Source organism: Salvelinus sp. IW2-2015, linkage group LG1, assembly GCF_002910315.2.
Source record: "Salvelinus sp. IW2-2015 linkage group LG1, ASM291031v2, whole genome shotgun sequence".
NCBI lineage: Eukaryota > Metazoa > Chordata > Actinopteri > Salmoniformes > Salmonidae > Salvelinus > Salvelinus sp. IW2-2015.
The window spans coordinates 2802932-2820051 of NC_036838.1; the positions used below are offsets into that span (position 1 = coordinate 2802932).

The following is a 17120-nucleotide window of genomic DNA, read 5'->3' on the forward strand; positions in this document are numbered from 1 at the left end:
CCTGGATTCAGATATGTTTTGTGAGAATCGTCTCTCGTCTTATCTCTGGTTGGGTTGGGAGTTATGTGAAGGGTATGCCTAGTTTTACGAGTCGCAAGCGAGGTGGAGTCACAGTACCTTCTGTTGTGCCGAGTTATGCCCCCAAACCACCACTCTCATAGAAACTCCTCTACTTTGTGTATGTCTCTCTTCCCCGGTGTTTTGGTTCTGTTTGTTGTCTTGTCTGGCTGTCTATGTCTGTCTGTCTGTCTGTCGTATTGGACGTGTCTTGGTCGTAGCTTGTGTACTTTAGTTTTGATAGCAGCCGGGTCCTGGCCTCCGTGAGAGGGAGAGGAGAGTCGATTTCTCCCTTTTCTTTCCTCAGCTCGCACCCACCAAACAACCACACCCAGCCAACTCACACCACAACCCACACCCGAGAGACTGCAGACACACACCACCAACCACACCACACCAACAACCACAACCACACCACCACACAGAGAGACCAGTTTCGCATGTTCCACCGAAGGGTGCACAGGCAGGCCCCACCCCCACACACACCCAACAACCACCACCCACACAGACACACACACTTCACTGCATAGGCGTTGGCCTTCCTCTCCTTCACCCTCAGAGATCATGTTGAGCAGTATTACGTACTACTAGGGCCCTTACATGGTCTGGTGTCGTGTATTGGCTCGGTTCTTACAAGTTAATACGCACGCTCCTCTCGTTCTCTTAGCCGCGGCATCATTTCGTCTGCTCGGCAACAGCAGCCCCAGGGTACAGACGGCGTGGCGGAGCACTGGTGATCCAAGTACTGAGCGTGATGTGTCTGTAACTGTCTTTCTCTCTCTCTCCTCTCTCTCTTCTCTCTCTCTCTCTTCTCTCCGCTCTCTCTTTCTTTCTCTCTCTCTCTTTCTTTCTCTCTCTCTCTTTCTTCTCTCTCTCTTCTTTCTTTCTCTTCTCTTCTTTCTCTTCTCTCTCTCTCTCCTCTCTTTCTCTCTCTCTCTTCTTTCTCTTTCTTTTCTCTTCTCTTTCTTTTCTCTCTCTCTCTCTTCTTCTCTCTCTCTCTTCGCTCTCTCTCTCTTGCTGCTCCTCTCTCTCTCATTCTTTCTCTCGTCTCTCATCTGTGTTGTTCTATTCCTGCGTTCCAAGCTGGTGTGGTCGGTTATTACGTCGTTGTGCCAGTCTGAGTGCTGCAAGTTTGACGTCTACCGGCCCGTGTTCAAAGAGCATGGCCACACACACTGCTGCTGGTCGTGCTATAGGAGGTACTGTGTGTGATTGCCCAGATTGGAGCCGGCAGGGCTATTAAACACCAGGCTCCTCGAGCCAAATTAAGGTATCACCCTCATCTGTCATTTCGTGCTGTGCGTTCTGCTTGCTTATTTGTCTTCAACGCTCTTCTCTGCCACTGGGAGAATTTGATTCAATTGACACGAGAAATGGGGCAGATTTTGCTGATATTCATTTTCTCCGCACGGAAAGGAGGTAGCAGTACAAAACGGTTCCTATATTTAAGTTTCTTGGGAGAACAATTATTCTGTCACACAAGTGGGGGTAAGTCCACGGGTCAGAAGTGATGCTGAGATGTAATGCTGTATGTCAACCAAGCAGTCACTTTTGGCCGAGGCTGACATTGTCTCCACGATTTCTCCAAAACCATTTACTTGAGGACTGTCCGTTCGTCGTACGAGGAAGATCAAGGCGGGTGGTATGGTACCTTCTTAATATATCATGAATGAACACTAAAACAACCACACAGTGAAGATTGACAGACGAGTGCTGACCAAGGCAACTACTAGACAGAACCCGACACACAACGGGAAAGAGGCTACCTTATGATCCTATCGAGCATGACAATAAACAGCTGCCTCTGTTGGGAAGTGACATTCAGGCCCAGTCAATATGACTACAAAACCTGACTACAAAACTAAGATCAACCCTAGACAAAAAAAACTAAGTACTCCCCTAGCACCTGACCTAACCAAATATAGAAACAGAGATATCTCGAGGTAGGGCGTGACGAACGGTTGCAGATATAAAATGTTGTGGTTTGGTGCCGTCTTCTGTCACAACTTGCTCGTGGCAAGCAGTCCAAGTAAATGTGTTTTCTGTTAACATTTTTTCAGAGAGTTGTTAGAAGTCGTCCTTGTGGCATAAATTCGTATGGTTGTTTAGCTTTGCATCAGTGGTTTTTGTTGACTGCTTTTAAGTACAATTTGAGTTCGGGCTCTCTGTTGGGTGATGGCCGTGTGTTGGTTGGTACGTAAGAGGCATTTTAGGTACTGGCCGGTTGTCCTTTTTATTGGCATATTGATCAACGGTCTCTTTCCCATTTTCTTGCGCTATATCAGCCTGTATTTTTTCCCTGCTTGTGATTTTCTCCCATGTTCATCGTGTTGTCAGTGCGTCTTTTCTTATGGCCCTGTTAAGGTGGCCATCGCCTGAGAGCCCGAGAGAGAGGTTATGGGTGTTTATGCCGCGTTGGTAGGTGGCTGGCTTTCTCCATAAGTTGTATCCAACGTTATAGGTTTATCTCCTCTCTTTCTGTGTGAGTGGTTATTACCGTGTTTTGCAGTCTGAGGTCATGCAGAGTTTAGAGGTACAGCCGGCCAGTGTTCAAAAGAGGCATGGGCCACACACACTGCGCTGGTCGTGCTATAGGAGGTACTGTGTGTGATTGGCAGATTGGGAAGCAGTCAGAGGCAGTAAACACACACCAGCCTCCCTSAGAACAAATAAGGGTATCCACCCCCTCATCTGTCACTTTCTGTGTGTGCGTTGTATGCTTGCTTATTTGTCTTAAACCCCTCTTCTCTGCCAATGGGAGATTTGAATTCAATTGAACAGAAATTGGGGCAGATTTTGCATATATTCWGATTTCTCTCCACAGGAAAAGGAGGTCAGCTAGTACAAAACTGGTTCCATATTTATAGTTATTTTTGGAACAAATATTTCTGGTAAACAGTGGGGRAATTCCACGGTTACAGAATGATGCTGAGATGTATTTCTGTATGTCAAACAAAAGCAGTCAACTCTTTGCACAAGGATGACATTTTCCACGGAACATTTTCCAAAAACCCATTTACTTGAGGAACTGTCACGTTCGTCGTACGAAGGAGACCAAGGCGCAGCGTGGTATGCGTACCTTCTTTAATATAATAAGAATGAACACTGAACAAACTAACCAACAAAACGTGAAGATATACAAAACGAGTGCTGACAGGCAACTACACATAGACAAGAACCCACYAACACCAAAGGGAAAAGGGCTACCTAATTATGATCCCCAATCAGAGACAATGATAAACAGCTGCCTCTGATTGGGAACCATATCAGGCCACCATAGACATACAAATCACCTAGACCTACAAAAACCCTAGACATACAAAAAACCCTAGACAATACAAAAACTAACGTYCCCACCCTAGTCACACCCTGACCTAACCAAAATATAAAGAAAACAGAGATATCTCAGGTCAGGGCGTGACAGGAACGGTGCAGATTAAAAATGTTTGTGGTTTGTGCCGTCATTCTGTTACCAAACTTTGCATCTGCACAGTSCAAGTAAATGTGTTTCTGTAACATTTTCAGTAGCAGTTGTTAGAAGTCGTCCTTGTGCATAAAGTTGTATGGTTTGTTTAACTTTGCAATCATTGGTTTTTGTTTGACATGCATTTTAAAGTGAACAATCTGAGTCTCGGCATCATCCTGTTAGTGTAGAATTGCCCAGTAGTAGATGATGAAGATCATGGTACAATAGAAAGCATTTTAGGAATCACTGGCGCGGTTAGCTCCATTTTAAAATTGGCCCATATGTGACATCACAACTGTCTATACATTTACAACCCACTATTATTTACATTAGAAAGCCTAAAATATAACCCATGTKTTTTTTTCCCTGCTTGATGCACATTATTTCCTGTCCTCTGTGTTTACAGTGGCAGTCCATTTCAATTATGGCCTGGTAAGAGTGGCGCCATCGCCCCATGGCAGAGACCGAGAGAGAAAGCTAAGATTAATGGGTGTTTACTGAGACCAGCGAAGGCTAAGAYACTGAGCCTGGCCATTTCTCTCCACTAAGATGACTGGTCATCCACCGTAGAGTGTGGAGACACCGTGGGAGACGATGCAGGTCCCACTCCCCAGTCACATCAGTGTTCTGTATGATGGTCTTGCTTGTGGGAGATGATACAGTCCCYTGCTGAAGCTGAGTTGGTTTGGCATCAGACAGGGACAGGGAAATAAAGAGTGGAGGTGTAAGGCCATGTGTTTGAACTAGTCTGTCTAGGTAGAAGTTGCCTTTATAGACACACAAAAGCAATTTTTCACTCCAAAACAAACTCACCCTGAAAGAGCAATTCCACCAAGACTCATACTACTCCCACCCACACCTAAAATCCAATTTGTGTTCTATCAACCGGAATCCTCTTCCATCCAACCCTAAAAGCCCATCTAACTCGTTGTCTCTCAGGGAGCTCTCTTGGCCGGTTACGGAGTGTTAGTGTCAGCCGTTGATGCTGATGGATCCGGGGCCAGAGTGGTTGTGACAGATGGTGTCTCTGTGGGGACAGGAGGGGGTCTGCGTCTGGTGTAGTGGTGGCAGTCTGGTCAGGTCCCACTGTGGATCCTCCAGATGATCACGGTCAGGTTGACTGACCTGGACTAGGACTCATGGGGCCTGGGATGGGCCAGTCTGTCTGGAATGTCCTTTCACCTGGCTAGGCTTTGTGAATAGACGTATGGGAAGTTAGGGGGGAAATATGTACGGTACATGGTGTATATCATATCTTTCAGCTGGATTCACCTGGTCAGTCTACCATGGAAAGAGCAGTTCCTAATGTTTTGTTCACTCAGTGTATGTACATAGCAATACATGAATATAGAGGATCTGCATGATATTTCCTTAAAGAATATTTGTGGTTAGCTCATCCAATGGTTTCCACACCATTATGTTGGCTTTCATGTACCAACTTTGTCAGTTCTTTTAAATAATGTAGTCTTGTGGTCTTATGTTTGTCACGGCCATGCCTATAACCATTTGTGACTCTTTGACCAAACTCTCTTCCCTCTGTTTTGTGTCTTCAGGTTTTGAATGAAGAATGCGACCAGAACTGGTACAAGGCAGAGCTGAATGGGAAGGAAGGCTTCATCCCCAAGAACTACATCGAAATGAAGGGACACCCGTAAGTATGAGCCAGCCTTCGATACCAGTTGCCCTATATGAGCCTGCCACAAGTCCACATAAAACTGGAGAGACAAAATGGKGGCGTTCACCTCCCCCAAATTACCTCATGTTTAACCTGGAGCTCAAATTTGGGGTATCAAACGTGAGGTTCTAATGTTGGAAGGTTCCACTACTAGTTTGTGAAACGTCTTTTTCCCAAAGGGCATTTATTTGTGCTAAATAMCAGAAGAAAAGTAACTTCATAGACAGTTTAACTTCTCTAGTTCCCATGTTTAGAACCATTCGGAAGACACTTGAAACAAAGTCTAGCGATCTCCTGTGGCTAGGATAAATGCTCCTCTGGTCTGAAGATAAGGGGGAGAAAGGTCTCATGCTGCTGCTGTGGTCTGGAAGCTAGCCTGGAAGTGACCTGGCTTTTTAGAGCTCATTTGTGGGTTATAGGCCTCTGAGATCCATGTGGTCGCAGGGTTGTCGGTTTGGCATCCCAGAATCCCTCATCATGTGGCGTCGTCAGTCCTGATTCCAGAGTCTGTTTCTGCTGCGTCAGACCTATTAGGTTTTCCCCCACAATCGCCCTCTGGCCCAATATAGCCTCTGTAGATCTTTCTACATACCCTCTACTTAACATACAGTGCATTGGGAAAGTATTCAGACCCCTTGACTTTTTCCACATTTTGGAACGTTACAGCCTTATTCTAAAATGGATTAAATTGTTTTTTCCCCCCCTTATCAATCTATACACGGTACCCCGTAATGAAAAAGCAAAAACAGGTTTTTAGAAATGTTTGTGTATGTGTGTATGTATGTGTACATACATACATACATACATACATACATACATACATACATACATACATACATACATACATACATACATACATACATACATACATACAGTTGAAGTCGGAAGTTTACATACACTTAGGTTGGAGTCATTAAAACTCATTTTTCAACCACTCCACAAATTTCTTGTTAACAAACTACAGTTTTGGCAAGTCGGTTAGGACATCTACTTTGTGCATGTCACAAGTCATTTTTCCAACCTTACAGTGAAATGCTTATTTACGAGCCCCTAACCGACAGTGCAGTTTCAAAAAATACGGATAAGAATAAGAGATAAAAGTAACAAGTTATTAAAGAGCAGCAGTAAGAAATAACAATATATACAGGGGGATACCGGTACAGAGTCAATGTGTGGGGGAACCGGTTAGTTGAGGTAGTATATACATGTAGGTAGAGTTAATTAAAGTGACTATGCATCAGCATTTGTGGGTTCGATTACAGGCTCAAAATGTCCAGAAACAAAGAACTTTCTTCTGAAACTCATCAGTCTATTCTTGTTCTGAGAAATGAAGGCTATTCCATGCGAGAAATTACCAAGAAACTGAAGATCTCGTACAACGCTGTGTACTACRCCCTTCACAAAACAGCGCAAACTGACTCTAACCAAAATAGAAAGAGGAGTGGGAGGCCCCGGTGCAGACCTGAGCAAAAGGACAAGTACATTAGTGTCTAGTTTGAGAAACAGACGCCTCACTGGCAGTCCTCAACTGGCAGCTTCATTAAATAGTACCCGCAAAACACCAGTCTCAACGTCCACAGTGAAGAGGTGACTCCGGGATGCTGGCCMTCTAGGCAACATGCTATATTTAGTAAAGAATATATGACTTCAGCCGAGCAACAGGGCTTTTGTGTAACTGTCAGATAGGAGATGGATTGTACTGTAACTGTCCTACAGAAGCCCTTTCTACATAAACTTCAGGGTTACTAAATGGATCTTATTCTGAGGTAGCCACTAAATAGAGATGGATTGTGCTTTATATTCTACAGACSCACACAGTAGCAAAGAGGGGCTTTGTTCTGTGTAGTCGTCAGCTGTGTGAGAACGCCTTCCCCATTACCGCCACCTGCTCTCAGGGCTGAGAGGGCTCTCACACCGCAACCAATCAGAGACAGAGGGCCCTATTATAGCAGTCAGGAAGAGACTGTCCATTAGCCTTAAGGGTCCTATGACTGATTGGTCAGCTGGGCCTAAATACAGGAGGGAGGGAATCACCTGCTCTATGGAGGAGCAGCTGGTGGAGGAGGGTCCAGGATAGCAGGCAGGCAGGTGGTGGGGCTGGATATGGAAAAAAACAGTACTCACTTCACTATGGGGCTGGCCTTGGCCTGGTTTACATCCACCATGGTTGCAGCTACCATGCTGGAAAAGATKATGTGAGGAGAAGAAAGCCAAGTCACCACAGAATGGTTTGGTTCGGCTCGATAGTGTGTAAAGGGCTCTGACCCTTATGGATCCTGGGAGCCGTGGATGTCAGTGCTACCTCATCAAAGAGCAGCACTCCCCCACCACAAAGCAGGAAGGACCGGGATAATAGGAGGATATCCACATTATCTCTCTACACACAGTGTTACTGTTACCTCAGGGTGTTACCTCAGGGAGATCAGAGCACTGTGGATGAGGGGGTTGGAGTTCTGTCATCCCTAAGCCTGTTTGCGTGTGAACACCAGACACAAAGAATAGCATTGCTAAATGCTAAAAGCTTGTGGGTTGAAACCTATGGCCCAGAGATGCTAGTGCTACCTGACAGGTCAATGTGTGTGTACACATGCAATAGACTTGTTCTACTCATATCTGTCGTCTTTACCCAGCAGGCAAAACTAGCCGGTGGATATGTGACTATCGGCTTGTGACACTGTTTGAGTACTCTGCCCTGATGATGATACTGTATGTGAAACCTGGCTGGATTATCATTCCCTCATGAGGAACAGCTGGAGTTGTTCAGGTCCTCTGGCTTTGTCATGTTGTCTGAGCTCACAAARGAACAAGCTAAGAGGCTTAGCGCTAGCGCTCACCTGCACTGACATGCTCTACTGCAGAGGCCATGGCTATTGGCTAAGCCAATGGTATGCTATCGCTAAGATAAGCTACAGTATATGGTAAGACTAAGCTATATGGCTAAATTAAGCTATATGGATCAAGCTCAGGGTTTGCTTTCACTGGAGATAGAGGCACACATTGTGTGTTGCAACACCTTTGTTGGCACATTGTGACATAACACCTTTATCTGGACAGGAAAATTCCACACCTGACTAGTCACAGAAGGATTGGGAGGTCCCACACACCACCACACACTGTACACCCATGCACAAACACACACACAGTGACACACACACACTCTGTATGGAGTATCCGTGGGGGTTGGTGACTGACCGCTGGTATTGGGCACCAGTCAGAGCCAGACAGTCCGAGCCAGAGGAGTAGGTAGCAGGTGTGGTTGGCATGGCAGCACACAGAGTTGTCATTGTCTCGGCCCAAAGCTCCACCAGCTTTTTTATCAGACCAGGAACCTCCCTGTAATTACAACCTACTAGGACAAATGCAAAAAGACAAATAAAATGGCCCATAGGTGCTCACTTACTGCATTGATTTCATTCTATTTGGCATGCAAAATAGATGCGATATTCTGATTTTGACATCATTGTTTAGTAGTGTTATTGGTTGCTATGCACTTCACTCACTCCTCCCCCAGACACAACAACCACTACAACTGTCAATAATAGGGGTCAGGTTTGAGGTCAAGCTCTGCTTAGGGCCATGTTCCCATGACATTGAGTCATGCCTATGACCCTACGCTTTGAGGTTACTCAAAAGGTCATCGCTAACTAGCTACCTGTCACAACCACACCACAATCAAATTCTGCTAAGTGCTGCTTTTCCTACAAATTAAGAATAAGAAACACCCAGTGTGGTAGGGCTGGTTGAAACAACGTCATTTTGCTCACAGGGTATTTTTTCTTTCTTCTTAATTTGCAGTATAACAGCACTGTGACTTGCGACTTGTTTTTATAAAAWTTTTAATGAGTTATTAAAGTGTTTTGTTCCGATTTGTTGTTGTTGTCCCAGGTGGTTCTATGGTAAGATCCCCCGGGCGAAGGCAGAGGAGATGCTGAACCAACAGAGGCACGATGGGGCCTTCCTCATCCGAGAGTCGGAGAGCGCACCGGGAGACTTCTCCCTCTCTGTCAAGTATGTCACACGCACACACTCAGTTTTATTTAACCTTTAGTTCATTTCAGTTCAATCATTGTATAACTCATCGACCAATTATCTGTTTTCCCTTTTTTTAATTACTTTCAAAAATACACTTTTCTCCAATATCAGTCCTCTGTTTACATATTTTTTCCCAACTCTGTGTTAAGTGCTAGCTTTCTCATGCACAACTCCCATCTTGGTTTACGAGGGTGGCGTCAAGCCAGCTTGAACTGGGAGGTACTGACTGTTCTAGCAGTGACTGGCCACCCTGTTCCCACTCTAGGCTTCATGTAAAGTCGCTGTGCAGATCTACAGATCCATATCAAGTTAATTGGCTGTGTCATCTCTGACTCACCTGGGGCTAACCAACAGTTATCTGCTACTTAAGCACGTTGGTCTCCTTCAGATGGCTCCGGTGTGGGCGCTGCTGCCTCTTATCAAAGCTTTGCAAGCTGGCACTTTCCCTAGTCCCAGGCTGTGTCTGCAGTAAGTGAGGTGAATGAGTGAGGTGAGTGAGTGTGTGAGAAATGGAACCTTATTCCCTTTGTCCAGGCCAAAAGTAGTACACTGTATAGAGAATAGGGTGCCATTGTGGACACATACTCCAGTTCAGCACTTAATAGTAGGTGACAGAATAGAATATTATTCTTGTCGCTACTGGTACAATTGCACTGTCCTAGTGTCACAGCTGTGTACCAAACAACTGTCCTAGTGTCACAGCTGTGTACCAAACAACTGTCCCTGTCTAATCCATTTGTAATGCAATCTAATGAAGTATATCTTCCGTGTCAAAATCCCAAACTCATGGTATCACGCTGTGAGAAGGAAACTGGACCAACTGGGCTTAAATCATTCATGAAAGCGCCGACACAGATGGTTATGAAACTAGTGCCCACGTGATGTAGACTTAACAGTGTTTTGACTGCTGTCCTCAGATGGTTACCACGGTAAATGTCATCACTCACTTTCTGTTTATTCTATACTWATCTCCCCCTTCTTCTTCTTCTCCTCCTCCTCTTCCTCCTCCGCCACAGGTTTGGTAATCACAYATCTGAAACGGTTGGACTGATGGAAGTAGTATGACGGTCACCTTGTTTAAACTTAACCAGTCACTTCTAGATCTATGCTACCTCTCCACAGGTTTGGTAYTGACGTGCAGCACTTCAAGGTCCTGCGTGACGGGGCTGGGAAGTACTTCCTGTGGGTGGTCAAGTTCAACTCTCTCAACTCCCTGGTGGACTACCACCGTTCCACCTCTGTGTCCCGCAACCAGCCCATCTTCCTCAGGGACATCGAGCAGGTCCCACAGGTGAGGAGGGAGGGAGGGACACACAGGCACACACACACACAGGGACACACACACGCACATAGGGACACGCACACAGGGACACACGTGCACACATGGGCACACACAGGGACACGCACCACCACGCGGCCCAAAAAACCCACCAGGGACACACGCGCACCCAGGGACACACACATGCTCACACAGGGACACACACGCGCACACAGGGACACACACTCGCACCACAGGACACACACACACAGGAACACGCGGACACATAGGGAGCACACATGGACACACACACAACAGGGACACACAGGGACACACGCACACAAGGGGAGCACACATGGACACACACACACAGGGACACACACATACTTTAGAAAAGCCACTTTTCTCCAATATCACTCCTAATTTTACCTTATCAGTAATCACTCATTTTCTGTTTATTCTATCCTCATCTCCCTCTTCTTCTGCTTCTTCATCTTTTTCCTCTTCTACTTCTTCTGCTCATCCTCGTCCTTCTCCCCGCCCCCCAGAAACACACACACAAATACATGTAAACACACAGATACAGTGCCTTCAGAAAGTATTCACACCCCTTGACTTATTCCACATTTTGTTGTTACAGCCGGAATTAAAAGTGTATTACATATATTTTTCCCCTTACCCATCTACACACACTACCCCATCATGACAAAGCGAAAACCTGTTTTTAGAAATGTTTGCAAATGTATTCAAAATGAAATACAGAAATATTTAATATACATAAGTATTCACACCACTGAGTCAATACTTTGTAGAAGCACCTTTGGCAGCGATTACAGCTGTGAGTCTTTCTGGGTAAGTCAACATTTGGATTGTGCAACATTTGCCTATTATTCTTTTCAATATTCTTCAAGCTCTGTTAAATTGGTGGTTGATCATTGCTAGACAACCATTTTCAGGTCTTGCCATAGATTTTGGAAGTAGATTTAAGTCAACTGTAACTCGGCCACTCAGGAACATTCACTGTCCTCTTGGTAAGCAACTACAGTGTAGATTTGGCCTTGTTTCAGGTTTTTTTGCTGAAAGGTGAATTCATCTCCCAGTGTGGAAAGCAGACTGAACCAGGTTTTCCTCTAGGGTTTTTTCTGTTCTTAACTCCATTGCYTTAATTTTTTTATCCTGATAAACTCCCCAGTCCTTAACGATTACAAGCATACCCATAACATGATGCAGCCACCACTATGCTTGAAAATACTGAGAGTGGTGCTCAGTAATGTGTTTCCCTAAACATTACACTTTATATTCAGGACAAAAAGTGAATTGCTTTGCCACATTTTTTTTGTTGAGGATACAGGATACATGTTTTGGAGATTAAATACAATGTTGTTAATTAGAARTGTGGAGTAAATACAATGTTGTTGAACCACCCTCAGTTTTCTCCTATCACAGCCATTAAACTCTAACTGTTTTAGTCACCATTGGCATCATGGTGAAATTCCTATGCAGTTTCCTTCCTCTCCGGCAACTGAGTTAGGAAGGACGCCTGTATCTTTGTAGTGACTGGGTGTATTGATACACCATCCAAAGTGTAATTAATAACTTCACTGTGTTCAAAGGGATATTCAATGTCTACTTTTATTTTATTTTTTACCCAGTTACCAATAGATACCCTTTGCGAGGCATTGGAAAACCTCCCTGGTCTWTGTGGTTGAATCTGTGTTTAAAATGTACTACTCGACTGAGGGACCTTACAGATAATTGGTACAGAGATGAGGTAGTCATAAAAAAAAACTTTTACTCCACCCAGAGTGAGTACATGTGACTTGTTAAGCAAATGTTTACTCCTGAACTTATTTAGGTTTGCCATAACATAGGGGTTGAATACTTATTGACTTGAGACATTTTAGCTTTTCATTTTTTAAATGAATTTGTAAAAATGTCCAAAAACACAATACCACTTTAACATTATGGGGTATTGTGTGGACAAAAAAAACATCTCAATTTAATCMATTTTAAATTCAGGCTGTAACACAACACAATGTGGAATAAGTCAAGGGACGTGAATACTTTCTGAAGGTAATGTATGTACACACAGCGCTGCACATCATACGGAATACCAGGGAAATCCTCATCTCCGACAATCATTTAATGAGATTGCATCACGTAATCTCATCTAAGCAATCATGCAGAAACACAGCCGATTACCAGTGAACTACAGTTCACTAAGCAATTTTGCAGAAAAATAGCTAACTCCACTATGGTCGCCTTCATGTTGGTTATGAGACAAATAAACAAGTAGAGGTACAATACAATTGGAAGTTGGAAAAAAGGGTCATGTTCATTAGGCACCAAACAGAAGAAAACTGATTTTAACAGAGGGTCTACTACACAGACCAATAAGAAATACTGTTCCATTGCAAAGCGTTTTTAAACATTATCCGTTGCGTGCCCTAATGAACACGATCCTGGACCATGTCTTGTCTAACCTGCCCGACTACACTCGTCACATATTCTAACCCGTGTGTTTCTCCTCTCGTCTCTCCAGCATTCAACGTACGTGCAGGCGCTGTTTGACTTCGACCCTCAGGAGGACGGCGAGCTGGGCTTCCGACGCGGCGACTTCATCCAGGTCCTGGACAACTCCGACCCCAACTGGTGGAAAGGGGCTTGCCACGGCCAGACGGGCATGTTCCCGCGCAACTACGTCACGCCAGTCAACCAAAACATGTGATCATGTCACGCCTGTCAACCAAAACATTTGATTGGCTAAGTGAATAATGACATGACCCCCTCGTCCCCCATTGGCCAATTTACAACCCCTCAGGACTTTGAGGGACACTTCAGAAACAGACCTAAATGAGGAATGGAAGAATGGGAAGAGGAACAAAAATCCTGCAAAGACACAGAGCGAGAGGCAGATTTCATTACTCAGACTCTACAGTTGACTCGGTGGATTCTTTGATGCAATGAGGGAGACACACGGAACAGAGAAGCATTGCAAAGGAACCTAAGTTGACGTAAAAAAACAAACACAAGGGATCCGGCTATAGCTCGACTCCGCTACGGCCTCCCTTCTTATACGTTCTTTGTTTTCTTTCTTTACGCATAACATCACCATTCTATGTTTCAGTCTATTAGACWAAAACAATGAGGAAGATGTCAGAGACCAAAGACTCTAGTCTAGTGTGTTATTGATCTCAACCCAGCTTTGGGAGAGAAGYACCATGGACTGGAGAGAAATTCTATTGTTATCGATGTGTATGTATATCTCTAAATATTTGTAGTTTGAGCCTGTTTTAGTGTGTTTTTTTCCATTCATTTATTTGATTTCTTCCCTATTTGTAGACCTACATATTGTCGTTTTCTAGGATCATATTCATTTAGTACCAAATGGAAGAAAATAGACAGGGAGGAACTACCTGAACTGAATAAGAAACTCATTTTTGTTTTCCGTAGCAAAACGTTTTGTTGCGTTTTGAAACTGTGCACTAATTAATATGACCCAGATCATGCACAGAGTCTCTGAGACAAGAAGCTAAATGGRTTTCATGTGATTGGGAGTTATTCAATACTCTCAAGACAGAAATAATATTTCAATAATATTTTTCTGGTGGAAATCTAATTTGGAAAATGTCAGGATTTCTACTTTGTTCTGGTGTGAAAGCAGAAGCGCGGCTATCAGCTAGAACCAATTGTGTCATTTTTTACCCATTTAGGCATTTAGGGGCTTTCTGCATTTGTAAATGTAGCTATCTTTCTCAATAAAATCAGAGAAAATGGTATAGAGTTTTATGTCCACCCGCAATCAATAGACTTAACTGATGATGGGGCAGATTCAATAGGACCTAAATGTAGCCAAATTGGGTTGTACGGGTTCTTTATGGAGATTGCTAGTGGTTGACTGGGTTGAAACGGCAGTATCCTTATAATCATTAGTTCTATGAAAGAAGCTATTGAATAGTGCTACACTCACTGATTTCACCCTGCGTTTGTGGAAGTTGGGTAGTGCCTTTTCCATCTCTGGTGTTTTTTGTCTCTCCAGGTTGACCAATGAGCGCTTTTTAAGCAGCAGATCTCAGAGATACGGTGACCAATACAATGTCTCCATTCTCCACACATGCTGGCCTTTGGTTAGGGGTTACCTTATGGAAACTCCAGTCTGAATCTCTAAACCCATCTCAGCTTTGCAGTCTCTTCTGTCTCACTTTCAAGTATGATTATCCGATGAAAGAGAAACAATGTTTTGTGCCAGAGGGTGTTGTTATGTAGTGTTTCCCTTGAGAAATGACTAAATGGTTTGATGTAAATGTGCAATGTGGATCTATGTTTTCAACAGAATGACATGCATATGACAAAGTCTTGTTTTGTCTGATTATGGGACGTATCAAAAGGGCTTTTGGAATTCTATGCGATTTAGATGCGAACACATTATCTGTCGGTTTGGTTGCGTCTAAAGGGGGACATTTTTGACAGCGGGCGAAAAGAAGTCACAGAAAAGGTAGTTTAGCGTTTCCTGAAAGAGGGGACATGAATTGTCATAAAGACCAACGTAAGTGCTTGATCTGGGCAACATCTTAAGTATTTATCCTTCAGTCAGTGTCTGCTTGTGACGGAGGCAGAATGGAATCCTCCATCTTGATAAAGAGATTAAAGGACCAATGATGCTGACAAACTGACTCTAGATCAGAACGACAAGCGCAACGGGTGGGTCAATGACCTCTATTGAACTCTGTGTCCACAACTCTCTACTTTGGAAATTTTGAGAATCTTGAAGAGGACCTCAAATGCAAGGAATTCCATATGATCTCTCCTCCACTCTGCTTGTTATTCCTTATCTACACTCTTTGATTTGGAAAACTACTCGAATATGCTTTATGTTTTCTTGAAGTAAAATGTCTGAAATACACAAAGAGGCAGGTCTGAAGGGAATATGCAGGGAGTGGACCATGCAAGTTTTTCAATGTTATTTCTAGCCTGCAATGAACTGCAATGAGCCATTCCAATGAACTGATAGTCCGATTGACTTGCAGGTGGTTGAAAATGCAAGGGCACGAGAAACCTTGCTTACGTGGTTTCGTTATGAACTGTAGCCTGGCTATGTGTTGCCTTGCTGTTGTTGCAACGCCCCCCCCCATTCAAAGTTCAGTATGTCACACTATGTAAAAAAAGCACTAAAGTGTGACGCGTGTATGTATTTTCTGTACGAGACATGTATTTACCTCCTTCAGGTGTGTCTGTATTCTCAGCCAATCATATGACATGTATGACCCTGAGGTTTTCCTGACCACCTGYCCATCTGATCTGGAGTATTTCCAAGTCATGTCACGTGTTCAGGAAAAATTCCTGGCCCTAGACCTRATGTGATTGCAGGGGTCAATGTTTCAGCAGGTATAGAGTTGAGACTGGTATCCTATTGGTTGACTCTTGGCCTGGTTGAACCAGATTGAACGCTGCGTTCAACATTCAGTCTGTTCTACCAGGCTAYTTGACGCTACCAGACGGTGGATTTCGCTGCTCTCAAGGGGCCTYAWAAATAGCACCCAGTCCAAAACGTTGTCTATTTACGCTGTCTCTAGGTTCCTGGACAGCCTTGCACTCTCCCGTGGTCAATATTTACTCTCTCCTCCGTCAGTCATTCATTACAGTGCGAAGGTTGCCAGCAAGTGTACCATTCATTAAGCCTAGTTAAATATGACATAACACTGCACTCAGCACTCACTATTTGTTGCACTTCGGTGACAATAGTCTCCAGTCTGCTACCAGTATCATTCTATGGTTTATTTCCTCGTCCATTTGCAGCCGTCTGACTCGTTATTCCGGAGTGGTATCATACAGTGGTTGACACCTKAGACGATGTGATTGTTTACCTTATGCTGGAAAGTCTTTGTATGTATATCTGACATGGTTGCTTTATGATGTCATTTCATGATGTGCGTGTATTAGAAAGGTTTCAGTTTTCAAACGGGAGGATGATGATGTCCCCTGATGTCTGTCACAGCATTTGATTTCCTTTGAACGTAGATCGACGACGACAGAATAATAAAACAATCACTATGAAGAAGCRACTGTTGTGACGTTGGTTACTTCTTGTTGTCGCGGGTACTGTATGTTTCACATTAGAACAATCCACATTGTTTTTAGGAGGAAGTTCTACACATAGAAATTAGAACCACAGACACAGATTAAGCCTAGCCATTACGTGCAAAACTCTTTCAATGTCGATTCTCCATTGAGAATGCTTTTTAGTCCAGGACTAGGCTTCATCTGGGAAACTGGCCCTGTATCTCTATGGTTACTCCACTAACTATCTCACCGCTTTAGCACAACAGAGAGAGTTCCTACAGAGAGCATGGAGGAGCAATGTAGCAGATTGGATGTGGGCTCTTATCATGGGTCATGCTTGGGTTACACTCAACACCACACACTGTGACACAATGTTTCAAAAGAGAAAGATGCTGATTAACTGGGTGACATAAGTAGTCAGATAATATGCCCAAGTCCTGAATTAAGGTATGATATGTACCCACTAATGGTTACTATTAGAATGAGTGTAAGCTAAGTCTTATCCTAGATCTGTGCTTACGACCCAGACAGTCTCTCAGATATAGGATCAGTTTAGCTTTTTAGATCATTTA

The 17120-nt window shown here is 43.9% G+C and overlaps 1 protein-coding gene across 1 annotated transcript in view; it reads left to right on the plus strand.

The window, feature by feature from the left end:
• LOC112067730 (growth factor receptor-bound protein 2-like) overlaps nucleotides 1–16546 on the plus strand; it is a 41474-nt gene extending 24928 nt beyond the window's left edge. Inside the window, exons 2-5 of the mRNA XM_024147761.2 lie at nucleotides 5077–5174; nucleotides 9084–9206; nucleotides 10353–10521; nucleotides 13031–16546. Coding sequence (XP_024003529.1) covers nucleotides 5077–5174; nucleotides 9084–9206; nucleotides 10353–10521; nucleotides 13031–13216 — 576 coding nt within the window. The 3' untranslated portion in view covers nucleotides 13217–16546. The remainder of the gene's footprint in view (nucleotides 1–5076; nucleotides 5175–9083; nucleotides 9207–10352; nucleotides 10522–13030) is intronic.
• The last annotated feature ends 574 nt before the right edge of the window (nucleotides 16547–17120 follow it).